The 2,590-nt window shown below is 31.8% G+C and overlaps 1 protein-coding gene across 1 annotated transcript in view; it reads right to left on the bottom strand.

The window, feature by feature from the left end:
* The window catches only part of LOC106475938 (zinc transporter 5-like), a gene marked incomplete at its 5' end in the record, with an annotated part of 8,291 nt that overhangs the window by 2,247 nt on the left and 3,454 nt on the right, over positions 1-2,590 (bottom strand). Inside the window, one exon of the mRNA XM_013936613.2 lies at positions 922-1,050. Within this exon, the coding sequence (XP_013792067.1) occupies positions 922-1,050 (129 nt within the window). The remainder of the gene's footprint in view (positions 1-921; positions 1,051-2,590) is intronic.

Here is a 2,590-nt window from a genome sequence, read left to right as displayed (position 1 = left end):
ATGTTATCAGTACTTACAATTAGTAAGTTCACGCACAGTACATTCGAGACAGAGTACATTTATTTATTCTATAATTACAAGTAACTTTAATTTCACAGCTTACTCTCTTTCTACGTATTTTTTCTTGGGATCCAAACTTTCCAAGGAATTTCTTCACATATCAATTCACAGGTGAACATATCCTAAACATACCTATGTAACCCTCAAAATATTATGTGAGAAAAACCTTCTCAACTTCCGTGTTTCGTATCATAAGTCTAATATCACTGAAAATAATGAATCCTGTCTTACATTTATAACTACCCCAGTATTTAGAACAACAACACAGGATAGAGATCTGGCTTTAATGTACTGCTCCTGCCTGTTTCTAGAGAAAGCCTTTTTCAAATTGAAGTCAAATATGTTAATTGTGTAGTGAAATTTTGTTGTTTAGTGTGGTCCTTTGACATCAGCAGCTTCTGGGCAGCCTCTCTTACCAAACTACACAGAACGAATGATAATATCACACAATGCACTTCCAAATATACCTGTTCACCCAATATACCCACTTATACTTCCAATATTCCCACTTATACTTCCAATATACCCACTTATACTTCCAAATATACCTGTTCACACTTCCAATATACCCCAATATACCCACTTATACTACCAAATATACCTGTTCACACTTCCAATATAGCCACTTATACTTCCCGATTCACCTACTTATCCTCCCAGATATACTAATACACAAAAGGTAACTCTATCACAAAGCCATGCTAACCGACAAAAATCTGTTGCAGAGTTAACTTTGAACCGAAACACTCTAGAAACAGGCAGGAGCAGTTCGTTAAAGTGCCAGAACTCTACCACATCTACACTGTCTAAATTAACTTTGAAACAAAAGTGGCTCTTTACTTATGTTTTAAATTATCTTACCTGATTGATAATTTTTTGATCACTAACGTCAGGTCTAACTTGAACATGAATGCTCCCTACTTTTAAGTCAGCAGAATGTTGCCAGAAATGATGGTTTCTGTACGACAACACACCCTCAAGGTTTGTTACCTGAAGACAGATACAAAACATATGCTTCATTTAACCACTGCACACAAACACATTTATCAAGATTCACAGATCATATTAAAGTTTGTTTGTAGTTAAGCACAAAGCTACACAATGGACTATCTGTGCTGTGCCCACCATGAGTATCGAAACCCAGATTCTAGCGTTCTAAGTCTGCAAACTTACCGTCGTATCACTGGGGGGGTTCACATTAGAATTAATTATAGTTAAAGAAACATCTTATTTAAACATGGAAACACATGATGTTTTTAAGGTAATAAAATCTGAACAGCATTGAAAGGTTAAGGCTTTCACTACTAAGACTGGAATAACAGAACGCAAGAAACAAATACAAAACTTATTTATTTAAGTGCTGTGTTAGGAAACTGCTCAGAAAGTTAATTAAATATTCTTATATCATTAACAAGAAAATTACCTGATGACAAGGAGGGTATAACTGGAAGTTTAATACATTGAAAGTAATATTACCTGATGACAAGGAGGGTATAACTGGAAGTTTAATACGTTGAAAGTAAAATTACCTGATGACAAGGAGGGTATAACTGGAAGTTTAATACGTTGAAAGTAAAATTACCTGATGACAAGGAGGGTATAACTAGAAGTTTAATACGTTGAAAGTAAAATTACCTGATGACAAGGAGGGTATAACTAGAAGTTTAATACGTTGAAAGTAAAATTACCTGATGACAAGGAGGGTATAACTAGAAGTTTAATACGTTGAAAGTAAAATTACCTGATGACAAGGAGGGTATAACTGGAAGTTTAATACGTTGAAAGTAAAATTACCTGATGACAAGGAGGGTATAACTGGAAGTTTAATACATTGAAAGTAATATTACCTGATGACAAGGAGGGTATAACTAGAAGTTTAATACGTTGAAAGTAATATTACCTGATGACAAGGAGGGTATAACTGGAAGTTTAATACGTTGAAAGTAATATTACCTGATGACAAGGAGGGTATAACTGGAAGTTTAATACATTGAAAGTAATATTACCTGATGACAAGGAGGGTATAACTGGAAGTTTAATACATTGAAAGTATACGAATATAAAGCAGGAATTATAGTAATGAAAGAATAACGTATGCAAGAAAAATACAAAATGTAAAAGAAAACAAGCAAGGTAAGTTACCAAATTAAAATAAGTTTATTAACAAATTTGAAAACAATGTTTTGGGCAATAGCCATTCATTAATTCTTCGACATAAAGCAGGGAAGAACCACTGGAAAAAAAAAACATTTCTATCATAAAAATAAAAAAACTTGTATACATACTGACAATCTTCAAAAAGAAATATATCTTCTCAAAGTTATCTTTATATATATATATTTGGCTCTTTTTATATATAATAAAAATATATTATACTATATTATATATATTTATATTATATATATATAATTTTTTTATATATAATAAAATATATTATATATATATATATATAACCAGTGCCCACATGTTGCTTACAAGTCTCTAGCTAAAGCAAGGTATGTATTGTCTTTATATATATATCTTTATATAC

Source organism: Limulus polyphemus, unplaced genomic scaffold, assembly GCF_000517525.1.
Source record: "Limulus polyphemus unplaced genomic scaffold, Limulus_polyphemus-2.1.2 Scaffold9474, whole genome shotgun sequence".
Lineage (NCBI taxonomy): Eukaryota > Metazoa > Arthropoda > Merostomata > Xiphosura > Limulidae > Limulus > Limulus polyphemus.
This window is presented reverse-complemented; position numbering and strand designations above follow the sequence as displayed.